Raw genomic sequence first — 23,487 nt, forward strand, 5'->3', positions numbered from 1 at the left:
GTCAGGGTCTGGAAAATACAGCTGTTCTACTCCCATGGGTTAAAGGTCCCTACTCCCATGGATTACAGGTCCATCCTGGGGCAGGGATGGGGGTGCATTCCCAGGCTCCAGGAACCTCTGAGAAACACGTGCTATCCAGAGTGAGCAAGCACCAGCACGAGTTCAGGAGAAGAGTCAAGGGCCTGCAGAGGAGCGCTACCAGCATCTGCTACCACTCAGATCTCGACCGTCACTTTTTTGAAATATCACTGGGGCACCAACAGGAGTCTGAATCATTAGTGCCTCCAGGGATGCAGGGTGGGTAGAGGCAGGAAGCTCCTGCTGCCTACAGACTGACACCTGGCACAAACCCGCACTACCAGCTGCACAGGGAAAGACCAAGACAAAGCCACCATTTACACACATAGGCTGGATCCACCAGTGAACTAGCAGCACTCAAACTGCCCAGACACCACTTATGAAAGGCCAACCAGAGAAGGGGTTATTGGAAGGTACTGGTTTATCTGGTGATTTCCCAGTCACTCTGACTAAAAGTCAAGACAGCATCCTGAAAGACTGGTCCAAAACAACAAGGTTCATAGAAGGGCTATTCTGGATGAAAAATAGACTATTTCCTGCAATATCAAGATCCAATTGTACTTCCCATGCTTGCCTGGGACCTGGACAAATCCAATGAGCCCGTGTTTCCAACCCACAGGAAAAGACAGTATGAATACTTGCTACATACATGCCATTTGTGACATGATCCCCCATCATCAGCTCCAGCTTTCTTTAGGAGTTGAAGCTGACTCACCTTGACATCACACTCAAAGTGTCTTGGCATGGACTAATTTTTTTTCTTTTTTCCCCATCCAGAAGAGACTCACTACAGAGAAAGCCACTTCTCAAAGGTGAGGGGTTGGGTCTTCTGAACACAGGTGTGTTCTTAGGTAATGGGATGTGACCTTTGTCAAGGACTAAGGACTCTAAAAATAATAATTCACATAGCATGGAGCCTCCAGTTGGAGTGTGCAGATAGGCAAACAAGAAAACAGTAACCTGGGAGGGAAAGAAAGGGAGCCTTGTCTTGGATAAATAGGAATAGGCTAATATACTAAGTTCTTACCTGAAACTGTACCTTCAGATTAATTTATGCACTTGAAGGTCTCCTTCCAATCATACCTCCCAACTAGATCACTAAAGCAACAGGTATAGTTCTAAAAGGCTTTAATAGTTCCACCCCACTTATAAATGCTGTTGACATAATGGATAATTATTTCTATCATGAATACATGACAGTGCGTGCCTGGGTCCAGCAGTCACCATGTTAGACCGGCCTAGCAGGTTAAAAGGGGGAACATTGGTTGCTTTAATATGCCAAGATGAACAAATCATCCCCCTGAGAAAATGAATCTGAGCAGCAGGCACAATTTCACTATGTACTTTATTATTCATATGCATACAGAGAATCCAGCCTAGCAAGCAGGGTGATAATGGTTGGAAAACAATACAACTGCTTCTCATAGCAAAGCATGTTTAACTCTGACAAGAACAATTGCTCAAAATTCAATCTGGAAGCTACTGACTGGGTCACAAAAAGTCTCAATTTCAGATTCATAAACATAAAGTGATTAAGGACTAGAAACCCACCAACATGGACAGGTGAAGTCCCCCAGCCCTAGGAACGCGTTCTAATACTTTGAGTGGTGTCAAACCCTCACACCCACGAAACCACGTTAGGTGACTCATGTGTCCTTGAGACATTTTTCTTAGGGTAGTTATATCCTTAGTAAAAGCCCAGAAAGTTACCCCTGAACTTGGGTGCAGACTTCCACTAGGATTCATTTCTTTAGTGTTTTTTGTTGTTGTTGTCGTTTTTGTTTATGATAGTCACACGGGGGGGGGGGCAGAGGGAGAAGCAGGCTCCATGCACCGGGAGTCCGACGTGGGATTCGATCCCGGGTCTCCAGGATCGCGCCCTGGGCCAAAGGCAGGCGCTAAACTGCTGCGCCACCCAGGGATCCCCACTAGAATTCATTTTTAACAGTTAACATACCATACGCTCATTTATAACTGGCGATATACTCGTTTCCAACAAGAACATCAAGTGTTTTCCCCTGAAAGCGTGGTCTTTAAAGATTTTTTTATTCATAAGAAAGAGCGAGAGCGCACGCCAGAGACACAGGCAGAGGGAGAAGCAGGCCCCACGCAGGGAGCCCGACGTGGGACTCGATCCCGGGTCTCCAGGATCGCGCCCTGGGCGGAAGGCGGCGCTAAGCCACCCGGGCTGCCCGAAAGTATGGTCTTTAAAAGCAATCCAATGTTTTTCAAGATCAAGGCCTCAAGAGTTACAGATTTATCCAATTAACGACCAGCTTCACGTAGTACAGCAGTTATCTGATGAAAGGCCTTGCCGTATCGCAGGCACGGTCGCTGGGGCGCTCTTGGCTCTTGTCGCTGGGCGGCCGGCGGGCCCGGTGCACCCCGGGGTTGAGCAGAACTGCGAGGCTTTACCATCCAAGCCCAGGTCAGGTCCCCTGAACCCCCTGCGCCACCCCACCCACCCCCGGCCTCGCCGGAACCAGGCTCCAGTCGGAGGGCTTGACACCTGCTGCCGCCGGCGAAGAGCTGGAGTTCTGGGGGCTCCGGCCAAGACCCACAGGCTGCAGTGGGCGGGGCACCTTTCAAAGCCCGACTCCCGGAGCCGCTCCCCAACCCCGCCCCCCTTCCCCGCTCCTTGCTCCCTCCTCCCTCCTCCCCAGGAGCCGCCGCCCCTCCGCAACTGGGGCCACGGACGCGGACGCCGAGGCTGTAGCTACCCGCATCCCCAGCCAGGCCACAGCGTCCGCGTCTTCCCCGCTCAGCTCGCTCTTCCGCAGGAGCGGGGAGAAAGTCCGCCCCGGGGCGAGCGGCCACCCGGCTGCGGAGCTCGCCACGCGCGCAGCAGCCAGGTGAGAGGGTCCCGCGCCCCACACCCGCTCCGCACGCGCACCGACGCCCGGGGCACAGTCCGGAAACAGACGAGGCAGGCGGGCAGGTGTCCCGAGCTTCCTGACGGGGGGAAGGGCGCGTGCTTAAAGGCGCGGCCCCCGCGGCTGCCGCCGGAGCCCGCCGGCCGCGGGCGCTAACTTGAAACCACCGCCGCGGCAGCAGGACGTCTCCAGCCAGGCGCACCTGTTCCCGGCCGCGGGGGCCGAGCCCTGCAGAGCCCGGCCGACCTTGGCACCCAGGAAGTCCACACCCGCCCCTTCCCGGCACGCACGCCGAGGGGCCTCCTTCAGCCGCCCACCCCCAGCCAATTAAGAATGCGCTTCCCCGGGGTCTCTGCAGGTCCTCGGAGCGTTTCCCACCTCACCTGTGGCTTATCTCCCCCTCCCACCAAGTCCCTAGCGGCCGGTCGGGCCCCCTTATCTCCCCCCCAGGTGTGCGAACATCCCCGAAGCTGGGGCCGCCCCCGCCGGCGCGCAGGAGCAAAGGAAGCCTGGGGGGAGCGCCCCTGCGAGCTGCCGCTGCGGAGCAGGGTCCGGGGCGCGGGCGGGGGCGGCAGTGGGGCTGCCTCCACCGCCCGGGCTCCGCGCCGCCGGCGACCCCCGCCCCGGACCGGGGAACTCGGCCGTGCCGGGCGAGGGGAGCGACAGCCCTGGCGGGGGGCAGAGCCGCGGCCGGTCGGCGCAGGACGCTCCCGGAGCGGCCAACTTCCTCCTCCACCCGAAGTTCTGGGCGCGGGGCGGGGGGGGAGCGAGCGGGAGGCTGCCAGGCGGCTCCCGCGCCCCCCGCCCCCCGGAACCGCAGGAGGGCGCGCCCCGGGGGCCGGGGGCCGGGGGCCGAGGGCCGGGGGCCGGGGGCCGGGGGCCGGGGCGCGCCGCCCTCGTCCCCGCCCTCCCCTGGCGCGCGGCGCGCACTCACCTGGCTGTACAGCTCGCCCACCGCCATGGCCCCGCGGGCCGGCCCGAGCCCGGGCAGCGAGCCTGGCGTGCGAGCCTGGCGTGCGGCCCTCGCTCCGCCCCTGCCGGGCGCCGGGTCCCGACTCCCGACTCCGGTCCGCCCGCCGGCTCTCAGTCCGCGGCCAGCCCGCCTGGCGCCATCTTCCCGGGCCGGCCGACACTTTCCCGGCGTGTGGCCGCTTCGCCCACGCCCTGCCCCGCCGGCTCGCTCTCGGCCGGCGCGACCTTTACTCCCGCGGCGGCGGCCGGGCAGGACTGGCGGGCGGGGGAGGCGGCGGCGGCGGCGGCGGCGGCGGCGCTCCCCGCTCAGGTAGGGGAGGAGGTGCGGGCGCCGGGAGGGAGGGCCCGAGCACCGCGCGCGGAGCGGGCAGCCAGTGCGCTGCGGCCGCCGCCTTTGAGCCCTGCGGGGCCGGGCCGGACGCGCCCTCCCGCGCCCCCGCTGCAGCGGGGTCCTTGGGGCCGGGGGCGGGGCCGGGCGAGGAGCCGGGGCAGACCGCCCCCTGCTGGCCGCCGAGTACAGGTGCGCGCCGGGGAGGCACCTGCCGCGCTCCGCAGGCTCCGCCGGCTCCTCCCGGCGATCGCGGGCTGGGGCCGGAGGGGGGCGGAGGTGGGCAGTGGAGACGAGAAAGAGCCCAGGTAGCAGGGCGAGGGGAGGAGGAGGGCAAGTAGGGGGTAGAAGTCCGGCCGAAAGCCTCCGCACGTTATTCTCTGGACTTCACGTGGCTGCGTTCAACAGTCTCAGGGTTAACACTCAGCTGTCACGGGATGTAACAGGTGATTTGGCTATGCCCACGGGGTCTCCGCCACACCGACTCCCTGGCGGACGTCCTGACTGGGCAAGTGGGATTCGTAGCTTCTCTCCCTATTTTTGCCTGTTTGACCCTCGACGTCCAACTAGACTCCTACCCGCCCCCTCCCCCCCATCAGAAGATGGTCATTCGCGTTTCCTTCTCTCTCGTGTGCACGCTTGCCATCCCCCTGCCATCTTCTACCTCCTTTCGGTCCCCTTCCTAATGGCATTTGGCTGCCTGCAGCAGCTTCAGTCCCTCTTCTACCTACAGCAAAAAAGAAACCTGACCCAAAAACGGAAGACCCAGCGGGAGTTGACGGAGGAAACGCAGGTAGCGCCGGGGCAGAACGGCCCTGGGTGCGTCTGAAGGAGGCATCTGTACCTGAATGAGGAACAGCCTGCGGGTGCTTCTCAGCTGGAGCGCGCATCCGGTCGATGCAGAAATCGTTCTGGAGCCACATGCTTCTGAAACTCTTCCCAGGTAAGCCCTTCCAGCTGGAATCAGGACCCCTGCTTAATTGGCCTGTCAGGCCCTCACAGCTGTGCCTCCTCAGGGAGACTCTCCTAGGGAACTTTATCAGATCCCGCCAAAGAACCCCACCTTCAGGACGTCTGGGGAACAGAGGGAGTTTTCAAGCTCCCCCATAATCCTAGAAGATGGTACTTCCAAGGTTGACAAGTGCGGTGATCAAAGCTTGGAGAACCCTCCTTGGATTTCTTCACATCCCTGACAGAAGCAGGAAAGAAATGGCTCCACCACTTATCTCTCACTCAGAAATCTGTCAGCATAGTTTCCTTCCTTGCTTTCAAGAAGATCTCCAAGTGTGACGCGCCACACCACCCCCCCAGGCTATTGGCATTAGCTGGGTCAGAGCTACAAATTGTCTGGGGTCAGACTTACTGAATCTGAAAGCCTGAGGGTGGAGCCAGCATTCAGTTTTCACACCTTTCTAAGGGATTCTCCCCTTTGGGGTTAAGAAACCCCTTTGCTAAATAAAGCTCCTTCCCCACCTCTGCTCTGGACCTTTTATGCCTCACCACCATGCTCCATCAGTGGGCTGGTCTCTACTAGCAGCTTTGTTCTCTTTTCCTGCTACATTTCTTAAGGTAGGCGCTTGTCCCAGCTGGCTCTGCTTAAACCCAGTCCAACATAATTACGGGTTCTCAACACTTTGTACACCTTTGCAAAAACAAATGATGCCTGGTGCCCACTCCCAGAAATTCTGATTTAACTTTCTGGGGGTCCTGCCTGGGTAGAAGGATTTTTAAGAGCTCCCAGGTAGTTCTAATGACAGCCAAGATTAAGAATTGCTGCATTAGTTCCTTCCTAAATGGTTCCACTCACTCCTATCCTATTGAGATTGCCTTCTCCCTCTAAAGCATGGGGCATGTTATTCTGTATGTTGGTAAACTGAACACCAATAAAAAATAAATTAAAAAAAAAAAAGCCTGGAGACTGTACGATTTGAGCATCATGGTTCCTGATGACCGTGGGCTCTCAGGGAAATATCAAGAGACATAGGATAGCGTAATTATTATCTGTCTGATGGCTCCTTCTAAATAATGTTGTGCAACACTTGACATTATACTTGGATGGTTTCTGTTTATTTTGCTTTAAAATACATGTATTAAATATTACTAAAATAGTCTCATTGTAATAAAAAAGCATGGGGCAGTACATGACTCTCCTTTCTCAGGTTAAACCATCTCCTCCTTAGCATCTCTCATTTTTTTCTCCTCTGTTTTCCCAGCCTTTCTTACCACACCTTCATGACATCCTTTTCTAACCCTGCTTGCTGGTTCTCCAAACTATGGTCCAAAATTTGGGCTCATTTCCCAAATCTCTTCTCTTCACGCCACCCTCTCCCCCCCCCCCCCCCATTATACCTCTCACTACACTGGTAACTCTCAAATCTAATTTTTTTATTTCTATTCATGAGAGACACAGGCAGAGACAAAAGCAGGCTCCTTGCAGGGAGCCCAATGGGGGACTCGATCCCAGGACCCCAAGATCATGCCTTGGGCCAAAGGCAGACGCTCAACTGCTGAGCCACCCAGGTGCCCCAAATCTAGTTCTAACCTTACTACAGACGCATCTTTCCACCTGCCAGAATGACAACACTGGCCATCCCATTAGGACCTAGCATTAACCTGAAACTAATTTGTTTGCATCCTTCCTCCCCACCCCCAACTGCCTCCAACTTTCTAGCTTCCATCCTCCCTGGCACAGATTAAAAGCTCAATTCATGCTGACTGAACTGAATCACCTCCCGAAGGAGAATCCTACTCCTGGCCAGGGCTTTGTGAATTTCTAATCTCACAATCAGATATGGTCTTTCCCTCCTTTGAATAGTAATAAAGACCTCTTAAAACTTACTTTGTCCCTGGAAACTTGCCAACTGCTTTCCTTCTGTGATCTTGTCTGAGCCCTAGAGAACCCTATAGAGAAGGTTGGAATCATAAATCTATTTCACAGATGAGGAAGGTGAGGCTGGTGGAGGGAACATTCTAGATCAGCGAGCAGGCCCTCAACTACACTCTATCTCACTCTCAAGCCTAAGCACTTGCTTTTATGCCAGTGGTTCTTTAATGTTAATGTGTATCAAGATTCTGGGGTCCCAGGCAGAACTAATTCAGCTGGTCTACGTGCGGACCATGAGTCTTCACGTTTAATACGTACCAGTTCGTGCAGCGAGGTTCGTTCACATGGAACTCTCCCCAGCAGGTAAAGGAGTGAGTGTGGAAGTGGATTCCTTGCTTGGACTTGAAGATCATGGTCCCAGCTGCCACTTGGATTGCAGCCTTGTGAAACAACCTCAAGCAGAGGATTCAGAAAAGCTGTGTCCTAATTAAAGAAACTGAGACAATAAAGTCTTGAATCTGCAGAAACTGTGCAATAGTGTGTGTTCTTTGAAGCCACTGAGTTTTGGGGTGCTTTGTGATACACCAACAGATGACTAATAAAATCACATACGGAAAGCATCCTATGATGACTCTTATTGGTAAGAACTTCGTCCCAGCAATTTTCTCTCCTCCCCCACGTGGCAAGTTGCTTTCCCAAATGTTCCTACCTGCAAGGCAGCCATCCTCTTATGGGGGTGTGGTCCCTGGTGTTCGCCAAGACTCTTCAAGGAGTTCTGTGCCATGACCTGTTTTGAGGGAGTCAAGGTCCAGATCCTCAATCTCTATAAGCACCGGCAAATCTAAATACTCATTTGCCAACAAGCGGGTCTCATGATCAGATCTCCCTCCTCACTTCTCATAAGAAAGGTCCAGGGGCACCTGAGGGGCTCAGCGGTGGAGGCCTGCCTTTGGCCCAGGGCATGACCCTAGGGTCCTGGGATCGAATCCCCCATCGGGCTCCCTGCAAGGAGCCTGCTTCTCCCTCTGCTTCTCTGTGTCTCTTCCTCTCATGAATAAATAAAATTTAAAAAAAAAACTAAAAAAAAAAATAATAATAAATAAATAAAACTTCCTTTCCCATCTATTAACATGTAAACAAATAGCACCTCTGCCTATCAGAAAACAGAATCGATCTTTGAAGTTGTATAAAAATGCCATTTGTGATGTTAATACTAGATACTAGGATAATGTTAATACTAGAGCACGGGAAATGTTTAAAATATACATGTATTTTTGTTATAGGTAAGTATCATAGGGTGGTTGTTAGAAGAGTTGGCTTTTTTAAGATTTTATTTATTTATTCATGAGAGACACACACACAGAGAAAACGAGAGAGAGGCAGAGACACAGGCTGAGGGAGAAGCAGGCTCCATGCGGGGAGCCCGATGCAGGACTTGATCCCAGGACTCCAGGATCACGCCCTGGGCCGAAGGCAGGCGCCAAACCACTGAGCCACCCAGGGATCCCCTGTTAGAAGAGTTTTTAGCATAAAAATGTGGACTGAAATTCTGTAGAGAAAGAGGAAGGGAATTTCAAGCTCAAGAAATAAAAAAATGAATGTTTAAGGAACTTGTTTGTGGGTTGTTTTTAATTAGCCACAGAGGGTATCAAATCCTCTGGCAGTGAGAACCCACTGAATCCATTTAAAAGAGTTTATGACTTTTAAGCCAACGATGTGTACAATAGGCCGAAAATTGCATCTGTTACAAATAACTAAACTTGTTAAAATTTTAGTTATTGGGATCCCTGTGTGGCTCAGCAGTTTTAGCACCTGCCTTCTGCCCAGGAAGTGATCCTGGAGTCCCGGGATTAATAGGGCATTAACAGCCTTGAGGCTGGGGAACACTTGCAGCTTGACTTTTCCTTAGTGTCATCTCAGAGTTTTCCTAAGGGCCACACAGGTTGATTTCTCACCTGTCCTATGTCAGCACTCAGCCCATGAGGGTCTACCAATGACTCCTCTGCTCCGGCTCCGGGGAGACCCTGACCCAGAGCCCCAGCTGGAAACCTGCACTCGCAGGTGGGGTGGAGGCCAGCAGTGAGGGGTGGGGGAGCCCTACCATGTGGGAAGGGGTGAAGAGGCTGGCAGGGGGAGGTGGGGAGAAAGGCCTGGGGTACTGAGGCAGGCTGAGAACCCGCATCGGAGACATTGGGGACGTTGTAACTGTTTTCAAGTACTTGAAAATCTGTCCCGCGAAAGAGAGATTAGGCTGGTCCTGCCTCCGTGGAGGCCGGGCTCAGAGCACAGGGAGGGGGTTAGACAGGGGACAACCCCAAAGGTTAAGTACAACATTCTAATAAGAAAAACTGTTTAAGAGAGAAACTCGCCTCTCGGGAGGGAGGGAGTTCGCTGTTCCCGGAATAAGTCAATTAGAGCCCAGACAAGTCTTTCTGCAGATGCCGCCGTGGGTGGGAGGCGGCGCCGCGGGCCGGTGCTCCTTCGCCGTCCCGACACCGGGTTCGGGTGTGCGGCCCGCGGGTGCTCAGGACCTCAAGGGGCGGGAGGCCCTCTCAGGGCTGCTCGTCGCCGCGAGGTTCGAGGTTGGGCACCGGCGCTTTGCTGTCGCCCCCGCGAGGCCGGACCTCCTTTGTTCCCGTCGGCGGGGGTTTCACTTAAAGCTGGACCTTCGGGGATCCCTGGGTGGCTCCACGGTTTGGTGCCTGCCTTTGGCCCAGGGCGCGATCCTGGAGACCCGGGATCGAGTCCCGCGTCGGGCTCCCGGTGCATGGAGCCTGCTTCTCCCTCTGCCTGTGTCTCTGCCTCTCTCTCCCTCGGTCTCTCTCTGGGTCTCTCATGAATAAACATCTTAAAAAAAAAAAAAAAAAAAGCTGGACTTTCGCCCCACGCGGGGCGAAAGCACCCGCCGGCGGCCAGAGAGCCTGATCCTCCTCGCGGGGCACAGGAAGAGCCGCGTGGCGTTCGGCTTTCCCAGGGCCCCGGCGTCGCTGCTGCGGGGGCCGTTCCCGTTGAGGGCGCCCCGAGCACCTGAGCGGCCCGAGCGCGCGGGCGGGCGGCCGAGCAAGGGCAGGGCGCCGGGAGGGGCCTGCGAGCCGGGCTGCACGGGCCGCCGCCGCCCCTCCCGGGGACCGGGCCCAGGGTCGCCGGCCGGGTCGCCGGGGCCGGGGTGCTTTCTCCCCAGCATCTCGCGCCCTCTTCTGGACACTTTTCCCAACTGCCAGGTTTATTTTTTTGCTTTTCCTCTCTTTTTCTGTGGCTCCGTAATTCCCTGACCTTTGGGAGTCATGACTGTAAGGGCCTCAAAGATGCAAGTGTCCAACCTTCTCATTTGGCAAGTGAGAAAACTGACCCTCGGACAGGAGCTGGGACCTGCCCCAAGAACACAGCCGGTTGGTGGTCAAGCGGCTCCCGGCCTGGACACCTCTGGGAAGAATTAGGGAGTGAAACTCAAGAGCCCTGCCTGAAAGAGTTTAACTCACAGCCTCTCCCCACTTGCTTGACCCCCAGAAAGCATACCTTGCAGGTCGTGTCGCCCATGAATAAATCAAACTTGAACCATCGAACAGACATCTGGCTATGGGACCCAGGCTTCTACATGATTCCAGAAGAGACTTTTCTCACATCCTGTGGTGAAGTAAAGTGGAATCGGAGCCCGAGTCTGTATGACGATGGGCCTCGGGGCTTCTGTTAATTACACAATCTAGTAGATGAAGAGAACCTGCCTAGCAAATGCTGTTTCTGAATCCTACCCACCCTTTAAGGCCGTGATCTTCATGTTGATGACACACCCAAATAACCTGGGAATTGCTTCATGAAGCCTGAGCCCTTCCTCTCAGCTCAGAAGCTCCAAGGTATTTGTTTTGGGGTGTGGTCTTTAAACAGTCCCCCAGGGAACTCCAGAGTGGAGCCAAGATCAAGAACCTCTGCACCCGAACGACCCCAAGGTCCCACCTTCTCCAGGAAGCCTTCTGGCACTACATGCATGTGTTTCTTTTTTTTTTTTTTTTTTTTTTTTTTTTATTCTTGAGAGATAGAAGGAGAGACAGAGCCAGAGACACAGGCAGAGCCAGAGACACAGGCAGAGGGAGAAGCAGGCTCCATGCACCGGGAGCCTGACGTGGGACTCGATCCCGGGGCCCCAGGATCGTGCCCTGGGCCAAAGGCAGGCGCCAAACCGCTGCGCCACCCAGGGATCCTTATGCATGTGTTTCTATTACACTTGGTACCCAAGATTGATGCTGTCATATACTTTGAAATACTTAACTGTACACGGCTAGTTTGAGCTTTAATTTTAGGGGTAGCCAGGTAACTTACTATCAGGAATTTACCTCCCAGGGTGGCTAGCTGGCTTATCAGAAAAGGCTACATTCCACATAGAGCTCATGACAAGTCTTTCTGCTGTTCACAGCCCAATCAACAACCAAGGCTTGGCTAGTTAGCATAGTCCAGATGAGTTTTTAGTGGCAAAACTGATGACTTTTAAAGATTTTATTTATTCATGACAGACACAGAGAGAGGCAGAGACATAGGCAGAAGGAGAAGCAGCCTCTCTGCAAGGAGCCCGATGTGGGGCTCAATCCCAGGCTCCAGCTGTCCCGAAACTGATGACCTTCTTAAATAGAAAAATGGATGTTAGGAGTAGGCTCTCCTTGGTGAAATTAAAGTTACTCAAGATTTGGGAAGTGGCCACAGACACTCCTCACCGTGCTGAAGCAAGCCACAAGGAGAACCCCAAGTGCTCTGTAACCCACGGCTCCATAGAGGGTACCCGAGCCTTCATCCTAATTTGTCCTGTATCCAGCCAGTAGTTTAGGAGGATTTCTGAGTATATAATACTGACTAGAAGGCATAAAATCCTGCCTCGGAGATGTTGCAATTAATTCAGGGAAACCTCCAGGGACCCTCCCCTATAGGTGTGGTCAGAGCCCTGGGATTTCATTAAGCTCACAAAGCCAGTTCTGTGACTTCTCTACCTACTTTGCCAATGAAGGCTTGTTTAGTGAGTCCATATATATGGCAGGTTTTGGACGGAAACAGCCATCTTTATAACCTGCAGCCCCCACCTCAAGATTGGACAACTACCCTTATCTACCCAAAACAACTCAATGGCAATGAACAACCAGATGAACCTAGATCATTTTCTAACATTGAATCTTTATATATATTTTTGATTCTTGAAAAATATTACCATAGGGGCACCTGGGGGCGCTCCATTGGTGAAGCGTCTAGCTTCAGCTCAGGTCATGATCCCAGGCTGGTGGGATCCAGCCACACATCGGGCTCCCTGCTCAGCGGGAAGTCTGCTTCTCCCTCTCCCTCTGATCTTCCTCCTTGCTTGTGTCATAAATAAATAAATAAATATCTTTTTTAAAAAAGAAAAATATTAGTGTAAACATTATTTATGAAACACACATTGTGTTTCAGGCACCCTATAAGAGACTGCATGCTCAGAGATAAATAAAATGTGTTTAGGGGGCTGAGCTCCAACACCTACCTAGCTCCCTTCTTGACTTTTTCACATACACATCTCAGCGTATTTCTGAGTTAATCTACCTAAAACAGACGTCTTGATTTTCACCTGCCATCATATGTACTTCCCCAAATCTTAGCCATATGGATGTAGGATTTCACCATCTACAATCAAGACAAAACCCAGAAGTCATCTCAGGTCTTCCGCTTCCCTCTGCTCTCAGTTTGTATCTTCTGTTGCTTTTTCAGCATAACCTCACAGCTCAAGCTCCAAAGCATGCCCCAAACCTCCACCTCACTCATTGGCTGACACCACTCCAACCAGGTGCTGGCCACTTCCTTCTGGACGCTGCCAAAGCCACCCGATCGGTCCCTTCATTTTCACATATGCTTCTCTGGCCTCATCTCTTCCTGCCACCCTCCTTCCTTCCGTCCTTCCTTTCTTTTTTTGAGACAAAAAATGTAAAATTTATTTCATGAAAGGTGAGATAAATATTGCAATCAACTCACCCTATTTAAAGGAGACCATCTCAGGCCTTTATCTGGACCTTTTCCCTCTATATTTTTGTTGAGATAACACTGGCAGACGACATCATATTAGTTTCCAGTGTATGCTGTAATCATCCCAAATATGCATAAATTACAAACCAATCACCTCAATGCATCTGGTTGCCATTCATCACCGCATAATTGACTCCCTTACCCCCCTTTTTGTTCTTCTCCTTTCTTACTCTGGTCTTCCAGCCACCAACCTGCTTTCTGCTCCCAAAACACTGAACCTGTTTTCAGCTCAGGGCACTTGAACGTGCTGACATGTAAGGTATTCACTTCAAGCCCCAAATTTAAGGGTGTACCAAATATCTCAGAAATTCTGGCAATGCTTTAATGCAATATTCTAAAAAAATTAATGCAAAAAAGTCCGTGAGGAACAAACGTCAAAAGATTAAATAGAGACAAGATGCAAAGTGCCACGCTGACCCATAGAGGAGCTTGAGACCAAAGCACAAATGCACACCCCTATATGGGAGCTTTCATATATTTTTTAAAGGCTATTTTCTTCCCCAGGACATTAAAGGAGTAGAAAAGGATTGAAAAAATTCATTAAGTAAGTACGTTAAAACTCATAACATTATTTTTAAGTTTAAATATTTTATGTATGTTTGGATTAGGACTTCCACATGAGAACCTTCAGGTTTAATGATTCCCTAGAAGGACTCGCAGGACACCGCAAAGCTGTTATGTTCATGGTTTGGGTTTCTTACAATCTAAGGATATAAACTAAAATCAGCAAAAAAAGGGGTGCCTGGGGGGCTCAGTTGGTTAAGCACCTGCTTTTGGCTTGGGTCATTATCCCAGGGTCCTGGGACTGAGCCCCGAGGGCTCTGGGATGGAGCCCCCCGAGTTCTGGGATGGAGCCCCCAGAGTCTGGGATGGAGCCCCCCCAGCATCGGGCTTTCTGCTCAGCGAGGAGCCTGCTTCTCCCTCTGCGCATCCCCCTGTTTATGCTCTGTCAAATAAATAAATAAATAAATAAAATATTTTAAATAAATAGATTAATAAAACGAAAGCAGCAAAGGAAAGAAGTGCATTGGGTGATGTCCAGGAGAGGGCCTCCGGTTGTCCTTCCCGGGGGGCTCACGGCACAGCCATGGTGGGTGACGACTCGTGACCCTATCCCTTTGGCCATACGGAAGCTCACCCAAGCCTCCAGGGACTTTATTGGGGGCCAGGGGTCAGTCATGCAGGCAGAGTCCCCACTAACCTTAATTTCCCAGAGTCCCCTTCCTCCGCACCACCCCCAAATTGAACCTGCCACAGCACTGCAGGCCCGGGGTGCTCACAGCAGGTACACACAGCAGGCCCGGGTGCACAGCACAGCAGGCCCCAGGTGAATGGAAACGTCAAGCACTGTGCATCACCGTGGTAGTGTGAATTCTGTGTGGTGGCCCCGCTGCACAAAGACGCCCCTAGACAGGATCACAAAGCCTTACCGGCTAGTAACTCTCAGGGGGTGATCCAGAACCAATTCTTTCTTTCAAAGGCCAAGGGTGTGAACACCGAGCTGCTGAGTTAACCCTTACAATCCTCCAAATGGAACCTATCTGCATTTTACGCATTTGCTTTAATGAAGCAAATACTCGCATCAATGATATTTTCAAAATCTTTTTCTGGACAAAGTTAATTATTAAAGAAACCTATTAAAACAGGGACGCACATGTTTTCCTTTGGCCTCAGGCTCTAATATGACCCAGCACAGGACCTGCCAGATCCTGCCTTTATTTAAATTCCTGGTATTTCATTCCTCATGAATTTGGGCCATGAATTTTGATTTTCACCCATGTTGTTTATCTTGATTACTGAGTTTTTGGTGCCCCCCAAGGTTTTAAACTCAAGCCGAGTGCCTCACTCTTCTCCCCCTAGACCTGTGGCTTCTCCTTTTCCTTTTTCCTCAGCTCCAACCCCCCCCCCTTGGAGACCCCAACCCCTTGGAGAGCCCTCCCTCATCGCCCACGCGGCACTCTATCACTCCTCCTCATTCTATCACCTCAACTCCGAAGTTCCCTTACTCTGATTCCCGTTACTTCCCCTGTAGATCTTCCTGCAACCACAATAAGCTGCAGAGAAGCAGAGTCCTTGTCTGTCTTGTTCACTGAATTCCCAGATCCCAGGAGAGGGTCCCTCCACAGGAGACGCTCCGTGAGTGTGGGCTGCACAGAGCCCCTGTGCAGGTGTAGATGTCCAGAGCCGGCGCACGGTGAGGCTGCTCCTGGGTTAGTTAGTTAATCAACCAGCTGCACCCTGGGGCTGGGGGCTCCAAAGGCCGAAAGGACCCACAGACACATCCAGATGGAATACTAGGGTTGAAGGCAGCCCCTAGCTGTCCTGATATTTTTCCCGTCTCCCAAGAGCTACGGGCAGAGTACAGAAAACACTCACATAGTCAGAGTCCTCTTGCCACTCCAGGCTCCCAGCCCTATTTCCACCTTTATCACGGTCTAGCATATTCTATCTTTTCTTACTTATTTGTTACTTACTCCTTACCTGCTGTGCATTCCCCTCATGAGAATGGAAGCTGTTGGTTCCCTGATTCTTAGGGACGTCCTCATCTTCAGCACTATTCTTTCCAGCAGGAAGTGGCGGTTTGGGTGATACATTAGTTCCCTGTGGCTGCCATAGTAAAGAACCACAAATTGGGTGGCTCAAGACCATAGAAATGTATAGGTCATGGTTCTGGAGACCGGAAGCCCCAAATCAAGGTGTCAGATGGGCCGCTGTCCTCCCTGGATCTCCAGGGGGACCGCTTCCCTGCTTCTTCCAGCTTCCAGTAGTAGCCAGCAGTGTGTGGGGTCCCTTGGCTTAAAGTTGCATCACTCCAATCTCTGCATCTGTCATCACACAGCACTCCCCTTGCACGTCTGTGTCTGTGTCCTCCCCTCCTTTGATCAGGACACGGGTCATATTGGATTATGGGCCCGTCAGCCCATCCAGTATGACCTGTCTCATCTGATTGTGTTTGCAATGAACCTATTTCCAGATAAGGTCCCACCTGAAGCCCTGGGGGTTGGCCTCCCACATATCTTTCTGGGGAGACACAGTGCAGCCCAGCACCAGCAGCCTCGAAGGATGTCACTGCCCAGTGGCACGTCTGTCCCATCAGAAGGAAAACTGGGGCAGGAGCATCGTTGATGCAAAACAAAGTCTGCCTTCATACCTTCACCTGGTGAGTCAACGCGCCCCCCAGAGCCAGGCATCCATGAGGCACCAGAGACAACGTGACAGGCCAGCCCTGACCTCCATTGTCCGGGGAGCGCCCAGGCTGCCCTGGAACACCGGTGACGGTGACAACCCGCCTAGCTGCCAGCAGAGCGGCGCTCCTCCCCTCCGGGGGCCTCCAGGAGCACCTGCGGCCCCGGAACAGCTGCGCCCCGTGGGCAGCCGTTGGGTGTGGGGGCACATCACTCAGCATTGCCTTCCCCGCTCTAGCTGAAGGGTCCGGGTCAGCTTCCACTTCCACACGCGCGACTCTATACATGGGGCTGTAAGGTCTCACAAGTAAAGTCCGCTTTTGCTCCAGCCCTTGCCCTCCCTGCTGCGGGGCTCATCCCTCCATGTGCGCACACCTGCAGCTCCGCCCACAGGTAGGCTCCCTCGGGCTGGGACCCTGCGGACTCCTCAAGACCACGCCTCCGTCAGGCTGATGGGGGCCTGAGCCCTCCCCCTACGCGGCCCTCCCCCTCACACAGCCCTCACCCCTACACGGTCCTCTCCCTCACACGGCCCTCCCCCTCACACAGCCCTCCCCCTCACGCGGCCCTCCCCCTCACACGGCCCTCCCCCTCACAGGCCCTCCCCCTCACGCGGCCCTCCCCCTCACACGGCCCTCTCTCTCACACAGCCCTCCCCCATACGTGGCCCTCCCCCTCACACAGCCCTCCCCCTCACACGGCCCTCCCCCTCACACAGCCCTCCCCCTCACACGGCCCTCCCCCTCACACGGCCCTCCCCCTCACGCGGCCCTCCCCCTCACACGGCCCTCCCCCTCACGCGGCCCTCCCCCTCACGCAGCCCTCCCCCATACGCGGCCCTCCCCCTCACACAGCCCTCCCCCTCACACAGCCCTCCCCCTCACACGGCCCTCCCCCTCACGCGGCCCTCCCCCTCACTCGGCCCTCCCCCTCACGCGGCCCTCCCCCTCACGCAGCCCTCCCCCATACGCGGCCCTCCCCCTCACACAGCCCTCCCCCTCACACAGCCCTCCCCCATACGCGGCCCCCCCCCCTCACGCGGCCCTCCCCCTCACGCAGCCCTTCCCCGGCCCTCCCCCTATGCGGCCCCCCCCACCGCCCTTCTCTGGGTCCTAAGCCCCGGGTCACAGCCAGGTGTGTGTGGGGAAGGACTTGGCCAGCTCCCCCCGGCCCCCCGGCCTGTGGTCCCGGCTATGCACCCAGCTTTCCTGCCTTCACCCCGACTTCTGCGCTTGTTCCTGGTGCCTGCACGTGCCTGCCTCTGGCTTCGGGTCCCAGGGCTCTCGTGTTCGCGCCTGTCGGGATCGACCCACTGCTCTGAGCTCTTCAGGCTTCCTGCCCCCGCCCGGGAGCCGGGGAGCCGTTTGCTTTGCTGCCGCGCGGCTCTCACTGGCCCCCGCAGCACCGGAGGCTCAGACGGGCTCAGGCCCCCAACCCTGCTGACGATGGAAGCCCGCGGTCGTCGGTCGTCGTGAGCGCAGACGCACTTTGAGGAGCAGGATGCGTTTGCTTTGGTCTGCGGGTAAGAAGCGGGGCCCAGTGCCGGCCGCGGAGGCGGTGCAGGCTCTGCGCCCACACTGGCGCTCCGCTCAGCGTCGGGGGCCTGCGGGCCTTCAGCTACTGCGGCGGTGCCCTGTGGTCACCCTACTCGTCCCGCTTCCTTCATTTAATCCTTTCGGACCTGCCAACAAACTGTCTGATATTTGAGGCGGGACTTGAAACACACACAAGGAGCTCGAGGAAACACCACAGGGGCCTGGCCGCCCGCAGCACTGACGGGCCACCCCGCACCAGCCCTCCTGTGGAGCGGCGCGGACCGGAGGTCGCCGCCCAGTGGGCCGCACAGTCCCACATCCAATACACGCGCCTCACGCGTCCTGCGGAGCGAATGCTGCAGCTCAGTCGCCAACAGGCAAACGTTCCCAGTCGAGTGCCCGTGGTCCCGGCAAGGACCCCAAGACGCGCTTGTAAAACACCCATGGGTACGAATCGTCAGGGGTAAGCAATCCTGCAGGTGAAGGAACGTTAGAGCCCCGAGGAAGAGCCGTGCTGTTCCAGCCCGGCATGAATGTGAGGAAGGGTACAAACTAAGACTTTTTTTTTTTTTTTTTTTAAGATTTTATTTATTTATTCATGAGAGACACAGAGAGAGGCAGAGACACAGGCAGAGGGAGAAGCAGGCTCCATGCAGGGAGCGTGATGCGGGACTCCATCCTGGGATCCCAGGATCACACCCTGGGCCCGAGGCAGAGGCTCCACTGCTGAGCCCCCCAGGCATCCCCCGTTCTACACACTTGATTGTGTTTAGCATGGCACTACTGCAGGCACCTTGTACTGTTCATGTGCGTTTTTCCTCCCAGGTCTTGGTCTTGTTCCAGGGGAAGGAACTGTATTCGCCCTACACCACTTGCTCCAAAGGGTCTTGCAGGGGCCTTCGTGTAGCCAAGAAGGTACCAGTCACTGAAGACCGTGGTTGGTGTGCTCAATACAGGCTAGCCTCTGCACATCAGCAAGCCGACCTTAGCATGGTATTTATAGGAGTGGTGCTGATAGTCATAATGAATAATCGTTGCTGCTCTCATAATTGCATTTTTTGTTGATTTCTCCAATTGTTTAAGGCCATTTATAAAAAGCCAATTGGACTTTAAACCCCACCACTGCCATTTTTCATGGTAATACTGTACTTTCTCATCACTCCTTTAAAAACTGTACTCAGCACATTCTGTAGGCCGAGGAAATAAACTTCTCATCTGTAGCATGTCTATCAATAAACATGTTTTAATTCCAATCACACGTCTCCTCGGTGGAGGATTATTTCTCATCCCCTTCAAATGGCAATTGCAGTTTATTTATATACCAGATAATCAGTGTTTGCCAAGGTCTTCCTGGGGTGACAGCTGTGGGGCTGGTGTTAACCCCAGAGGCAGCACAGGGCCATGGTCCTCTATCCAGAGTCCTTGGGGCCAAACATGTTTTGGAATTTGATGCTTTTTGGACTTTTGAAAGGTCGTACATTCCCGAGCCACAGATTTTTATGATACTCTCAGTGATAGCTGGGCTTTGTCCAGTGACCAAAACATGAGGACTTCCGTGGGAAGACCTAGTGAGAGCAGCTTAGGGGGTGTCACCCTTGTTTGGGTCAGGTCTGCTGCTAAACGAGGGTTGGCATCAGACTTCCTGGTTTCCAAGCTTTTCCGATGGTGCCCTCCGAGGATGGGCTTGGGGGGGCTGCTCCACCTCCCGCCACGTTCGTGGGGCTGGGACTGGGGTGCCAGAGTCCAGACCGGTCCCGAGCCCCAGCCCCCTCCTCTCCTTACCCCCGCGCCCCGCCCCACCCATGCATCACTCATTCTCAGGCATCACAACTGCCTTCAGTAGACAGAGGTGGGGCCCGAGGTGCGGGCAGCAGGCAGCGCCCGGAGAGCCCAGGGGAGTGAGACGCCCCCCGCAGGCTGCGAGGCTGGAGGAAGAGGTTCTAGGGCTTGAACCCCCACATTCAAGTTCTTCCGGACCTGGAACTGGAGGTCCCGAGATCACGGGTCACGGATCACGGTGCCCCAGGCTGCTGGTTTCAGCACCTCCTCCCCTTTTGTGGCTTGAAGACGGCCCCTCTCCCCCGCACCCTGCTGCCTGCTTCCCTGCGGCACCTCCCCCTCTCGCACCCCAACGGCCTGCCTGATGAGGCCCCGCTAACCTCCTCCTCAACCTCGTTCCTCCCGGAGGCCCCACGTAGGAGCCGGGTCGGGGGCCGGGCCTCAGCGGGTGGGCTGGAGGTGGACAGCCCAGCTGCTAGGCTGCTCTTTCCCTCAGAGAGCTCGTGGTCTAGGGGTGGCCCCAGGCCAGGGAGGGAGCGGGGAGCAGGGCGCGGGGAGGGGGGCTATTCCCACGCGGAAGCCCGACACCCGTCGGCCCCCCCACCCCGTGCCAAACTCAAATCTCCACGCATCTCATTAACAGCAGCCTAAGCCCACAAGTGTCTTGCCCACGGCCGTGCACCCCGGGCCGCCCCACCCAAACCACCCCAAGGTGCCCTGGGGCCGTGCCAGGGCGCGAGTGACCAGAGGCCCGCGGCGCCGCAGGGCCACAGCACCCCGACGCCCGCGCGCCCCCACCCCGGGGCTTCCCCTGTCCACGCTTCCAGGACGGCCACCCCGCCGCCCCGCCCCGCAGCAGCCCCGCCGCCCCGGAGCCCCGCCCCGCAGCAGCCCCGCCCCGCAGCAGCCCCGCCGCCCTGGAGCCCCGCCCCGCCCCGCAGCAGCCCGGCCGCCCTGGAGCCCCGCCCCGCAGCAGCCCCGCCCCGCAGCAGCCCCGCCGCCCCGGAGCCCCGCCCCCGCCCCGCAGCAGCCCGGCCGCCCTGGAGCCCCGCCCCTCAGCAGCCCCGCCCCGCAGCAGCCCCGCCGCCCCGGAGCCCCGCCCCGCCCCGCAGCAGCCCCGCCGCCCCGGAGCCCCGCCCCGCAGCAGCCCCGCCCCGCAAGCAGCCCCGCCGCCCTGGAGCCCCGCCCCGCCCCGCAGCAGCCCGGCCGCCCTGGAGCCCCGCCCCGCAGCAGCCCCGCCCCGCAGCAGCCCCGCCGCCCCGGAGCCCCGCCCCGCCCCGCAGCAGCCCGGCCGCCCTGGAGCCCCGCCCCTCAGCAGCCCCGCCCCGCAGCAGCCCCGCCGCCCCGGAGCCCCGCCCCGCCCCGCAGCAGCCCGGCCGCCCTGGAGCCCCGCCCCTCAGCAGCCCCGCCCCGCAGCAGCCCCGCCGCCCCGGAGCCCCGCCCCGCCCCGCAGCAGCCCCGCCGCCCCGGAGCCCCGCCCCGCCCCGCAGCAGCCCCGCCGCCCCGGAGCCCCGCCCCGCAGCAGCGCCCCACTGGGGCTGGGCTCGTGCGCGCCGCGGCCGTCTCGGGTTCCGGCGTCCTTTCCCCGACTGGCCCCAGTCCACTGAGGCGGGGGAAGGGGGTCAGAGAGGAGGGGTCCGGAGACACGGGGGCGGGGCGCAGGGGGCGCCTGTCGTCACCGACGGACCAGTACTCGCGGACCAAAGGCCTCATTCCGCCCCCACAGCCTCCGCGTGGGGCCGAGCGGCTCCCGCATCTACACACACCGGCGCCGGGGCCAAAGCCCGAGCGGCGCGGCGTCTACACGCACCCGTGCCCCGCGTCGCCCGCCCGCAGGGGAGAGCGCGTCCGTCCCGCCTCCGGGGCCCGCTGCGGGTCGGCGGCCGAGGCTGCGGCCCCGCAGCTCCGAGCGGGTTCCTGCCCACGGGGGCCGCAGGGGTCCGGCCACGGGGCCGCCTCCGCCCGCTCCGGGCCGGCCTCCCGGGTCCCGCGGGCGCCATCCTGTCCGCGGGCCTCCGCTCGCCAGCGTCGCCAGGCCTGTGGGTCGGGGAGGCTGAGCAACCGGGCAGAAGGCCCCGCGCCCCCCCGCCGGCCTGGCCGCGGCCGCGTGTCCTCGGGGCAGAGGGGGCTGGCCGGGGCCTCGCTGCGCCCGCGCTGTCCCGGCCTTGCGGCCCGCCGGCCGGGGGCACACGCGCGTGCACGGCAATGCGGACCCGGCAGAGGGCGCGTCCTGCCCTGTGCCCGGGGCACGGCCCAGCTCTTCCGCCTGGGCTGCGAGCCGCCCCCAGGAATCCGCCCTCCCGCCCCCCGCACCTGGGGCACACGCCCTCCAGGCCGGCTTTAAGCCCAGGGCCTCCCCTGCGCCCCCGGGCCCCGCGCGGAGGGTCGCCCCCCAACGGAGGGGGCCCCAGCCCCCACCCTGGCAGGACCTGCCCGCGGGGCTTCCCACGCGGTGGCTCCGAGGCCCGGCTGGAGAGAGACCCAGCGCCCCGGGCGCTGCCTCCTCCTGCTGCGCGGCCCCCCCGCTCTGCTTCCGGGCCCCCCCAGATGCCCGCGGCGGCCGAGTGCTCAGAGCCCGAGACCTGCGAGTGAAGGCTTGGGACCAGGCCTCTCGGGCCGCCCGGCCCCAGAAGCCCTCGGCCTGCCGACTGCGGACGAGAAGAGCGAAACGCGCGCGGAAACCGTCCCCCCAGGAGTCGCACAGCCGCTAGCGGCGCCCGGGGCAGGCCGCCGACATCCTGACTCCTTAGGTCACTTTCCCAGAACCTTCTCTAAAAAGGAATTTCACATCGCAGTGCGTGGAAGCGCCGCAAACGCGCAGCCTCTGTCCGCAGGACCCGTGTTAGACCTTGAAAGGAGAGGTCCATAGCGGGGCGGCCCGGGCTGCGGCGAGCCAAAGGCTCCTCGGGAGGGGGAACCAGGGCTCCCTACGGGGCGGGTTTCCTGCTACCTCAGGGCCCTCCCAATTTAGGAAGCTATGCTCCTTATGTAATGAAGTTCTCATCTCTATTCTGAGGGGCTGTTTGCCCAATTAATAAAAGATCATCAAAATATCAGAAGGATACTTTATGGAAAAAGGAAAATACATGTGCTTGCATGTAATTCATGGAGTGTGCATGCATGCGTATACTTGGCAGGTTCGCACCAAGATGCTGTGAGCACACACACGTGTGGATATAGGCCACAGACCAGTGGAAAGAGCCTCGTGCTCTTTCTCAGCCCGACAGCAGTTTACAGGGCGTGCTGGTTGATTCAGAGAGCACTGACGGAGTAGATCCTGGTAACAAATCATGTCATGAAGACAGTGCTGAACCAAGAGACAGATTTCTGCCGGGGGGGGGGGGGTTCTGTTTTATCATTTCCAAAATGAAACTAACTACAGTGTTTATGATGGATTTTCAGATGCTAAAATCTGTGGTTCATTGATTTTTTACTGTAGCACTTGCTGTGGGGGAGGCAGCAAAGCAAAGAAACCGACAGCACAGACTGGGTGTCCAGTCAGGGCCCAAAGGCCAGCACCACTGCCCAACCGGTTGTTTTGGGCGCCCACACCCACGTCTGTGGTTCTCCAAACACTGAGGCTCACTCAGTGTCCAAACTCACTGAGTGTCCAAACACTCAGTTCCACTCTGACACTATGTGCAGTTATTGCAGACCCCCCAGGTTACCAGCTCAGACCCCCACACCTGGCCCATTTTGAGGTCAGTCGCAAGTGCTGGGCCACCTGCACTTCTGACTATGGGCCATAAACTGGACAGTCCCCTGATCCCCTGTCCCCAGGCTCCATCGAACTGGGAACAGCTCACAGAAGTCAGGAACACTCCATATCCCCATTTCCTGCCTCATTATAAGGGATGTGACTCCGGAAAGCCAAGCAGAGTAT

The 23,487-nt window shown here is 56.9% G+C and overlaps 1 protein-coding gene and 1 long non-coding RNA gene across 2 annotated transcripts in view; one reads left to right on the forward strand and one right to left on the reverse strand.

Annotated features, from left to right (window-relative positions):
• The window catches only part of MYO5B (myosin VB), a 327,031-nt gene extending 323,030 nt beyond the window's left edge, over positions 1–4,001 (reverse strand). The window contains exon 1 of the mRNA XM_041727359.1: positions 3,886–4,001. Within this exon, the coding sequence (XP_041583293.1) occupies positions 3,886–3,912 (27 nt within the window). The 5' untranslated portion in view covers positions 3,913–4,001. The remainder of the gene's footprint in view (positions 1–3,885) is intronic.
• Positions 4,002–4,097: 96 nt separating this feature from the next.
• On the forward strand, positions 4,098–7,695 carry LOC121474639. Its single transcript, XR_005983441.1, has 3 exons — positions 4,098–4,233; positions 4,985–5,194; positions 7,436–7,695. It is a non-coding gene; the product is annotated as an uncharacterized LOC121474639 (long non-coding RNA).
• Positions 7,696–23,487: the final 15,792 nt, after the last annotated feature.

This window comes from Vulpes lagopus, chromosome 1 (genome assembly GCF_018345385.1).
Source record: "Vulpes lagopus strain Blue_001 chromosome 1, ASM1834538v1, whole genome shotgun sequence".
Classification (NCBI taxonomy): Eukaryota; Metazoa; Chordata; class Mammalia; order Carnivora; family Canidae; genus Vulpes; species Vulpes lagopus.